Here is a 2,211-nt window from a genome sequence, read left to right as displayed (position 1 = left end):
AGTCCCATGTTAAAATGCCTGACTTTACAGCAGAATTAAACATCTTTACAGCCAGAGACAAAATGTAACTTTACTCCTTCATAACTGCACAGGCATGATTTTCTTTAACATCCCTTGTCCAGTATATCCACCATCCCTCCTCTGCATATGTGCAAACCATCATCTGGCCCCCTGATGCACTGCCTTGTAATCTCAGTGACTCCCAATGAAAGTATTAACATCGCCAGATCTGCTGCCTGTCTTTTTGTTAGTGACACCATCTGTCTTTGGAAACAAAGCATGACCAGGACGGACGGACGGACGGACGGACGGACGGACACACACACCAAAACCTAGAGGTCATCGCTCAGCTATCGCCATCTGGTGGTCTTTGGATAGAATGCAGGTTTTTAGATAGCTTTGCATTGCTGATGTGGAAGCCATGTTTTAAGGCTAACGTTTTAAAGGTTAAGCAAATCTGTGTCCATCTGGCTGCATTGCTCTGCCTTTCCTGTCACTTCCTGCAGCTGATCATGGTCTTCATGTTTCCTGTATGCATCCATTATTTTGCATTTCTATTGTTCGCGCAAATGTATGTCAGTCCACAGCCCTGTGGAAGTCCTGCTGACACAGCAGGAAACCTATTATGCAGTGCAAGCAACAGAAGAATCTGCTTTTTAGTGCTGCCTGTGTGAAGGGACCATAATTACTTGTGATCATGAACAAGACACCTCCTGTGGCCATTAGAGGAACTGTAGTTTTTGGCTTTTCCTTGTTGGCGTTGCCATTTGGTGCTTACGTGATCTTAGCGTGTGGTCGGGAGCTGGTGACCACCATGAGGAAGAGCTCGCCCTCTATCTTTGGGAGGTCATCGCAGTACACAGCCTCGCCTGTGGCCTGGCTGATGGCGGACCGATGCATCATGGGACGCCCTACTGCATCGTGGTTACTCTGGTCCTTTGAGACAGGCTGATGAGGAAGAGGAAGTAGTCGTGTTTATGAAGAAAGCACATCTGTTTTTGAGTTAAACCATTCTGAAAGCCATTTTGTAACCTGGAACTCCTGCAGGCCAGGTTGGATCTCTCTGGGTAAAGGTTGTATCTTCTCAGGGACCTCGTCTGTGATCACATTCTGTAAAAACGTATTTAAGTCAGTTGGATTTACCACATTACCCTGCACTATTTCTTTAAAGTAGATCTCTTTTTACCATTGCTTTCAGCTTGTGCAGGACCTCCAGGTAGAATTTGAAGAGCAGACTAAGAGTCAGAGACCTACGAAACTCCACCTTCCCTCCTGGAGCTGAAGGAGGGAGGGCCAGCTCTTCCAGAAGGATGTCGTAGGCTTGGCTGAGGGTCTCGTCGTCCCACGGCCTGAAGGGAAGAAAAGCAAATCAGCACAAGGTGAGAAAGTAATGAAGTAAAGTAGAGAGCGGAAATTGAGGGGAAAACAAAGAGACCTCCTGATGATGGCCTGGCAGGTTTTGGCTGCACTGACTGTGGTCGGGCCCATCCCTCCGTAGTAAATACTGACATCCTGAACCACTCTGGAGCTCTCTGAGAACATCACCCTCATCCCGGCTGTCACGGTGGCGAAGGAGGCCTCCTTCCTCGGTGCGTGGCGTAAAGCCTGAACAAACTCCCCCTGCAGGTGAGACGAGGTGCAGCACTAGTAATCGTTTTCTCTTTAGCACATAATCTATGACAGACGCTCACAGCCACACAGTAAAATATGTGTCACCAGTGTGGAGGAGACGCAGCATGTTCTTACAAATAAAGAATAAAGTTGGTGTACCTTTCTGGAAAAGGGGATGAAAACGGAGACGACAATCTCCTCCGGCTGCAGGATGACTTTCCCAAATCCCACGAAGAAGTCCTGATTCAGGGGAACCTCTCGTCTTCCTCCTGGTGAATTCATAGAGTTCAAGTTGCATTTTGTTTATTCATCACTCATCTTGATTTTTTTTTTTTTGGACTCACCGCTGGAAATCACGCTGACTTTGCAGTTGCCGGCAGCCAAAATGGGATTCAGGTCCGAGTTGGGGTACGCACTCACGATGTTTCCTCCCAGAGACTAAATGCAGACACATTAAACTTGTACTCAGAAACAAGAGAGGAGATTATAATCAGTTTAAGTTTTAACTCAAGGCTTTGAGTTCTAGTTTCTTTGAAGCCAGCCCTCTTTTTGTCTTACAGTGCCCCCTCATGCCCACAGCGAAGATATTTCTTCTTTGTC

At 47.0% G+C, this 2,211-nt stretch overlaps 1 protein-coding gene across 1 annotated transcript in view; it reads right to left on the bottom strand.

Annotated features, from left to right (window-relative positions):
- aox6 (aldehyde oxidase 6) overlaps positions 1 to 2,211 on the bottom strand; it is a 31,590-nt gene that overhangs the window by 9,743 nt on the left and 19,636 nt on the right. Inside the window, exons 9-14 of the mRNA XM_013912271.1 lie at positions 1,956 to 2,049; positions 1,771 to 1,880; positions 1,436 to 1,620; positions 1,187 to 1,349; positions 1,033 to 1,110; positions 779 to 948 (exon numbers count right to left, since the gene is read on the bottom strand). Of these exons, the coding sequence (XP_013767725.1) occupies positions 779 to 948; positions 1,033 to 1,110; positions 1,187 to 1,349; positions 1,436 to 1,620; positions 1,771 to 1,880; positions 1,956 to 2,049 (800 nt within the window). The remainder of the gene's footprint in view (positions 1 to 778; positions 949 to 1,032; positions 1,111 to 1,186; positions 1,350 to 1,435; positions 1,621 to 1,770; positions 1,881 to 1,955; positions 2,050 to 2,211) is intronic.

Source organism: Pundamilia nyererei, unplaced genomic scaffold (genome assembly GCF_000239375.1).
Source record: "Pundamilia nyererei isolate P.nyererei 1_Seehausen unplaced genomic scaffold, PunNye1.0 scaffold00085, whole genome shotgun sequence".
Classification (NCBI taxonomy): domain Eukaryota; kingdom Metazoa; phylum Chordata; class Actinopteri; order Cichliformes; family Cichlidae; genus Pundamilia; species Pundamilia nyererei.
This window is presented reverse-complemented; position numbering and strand designations above follow the sequence as displayed.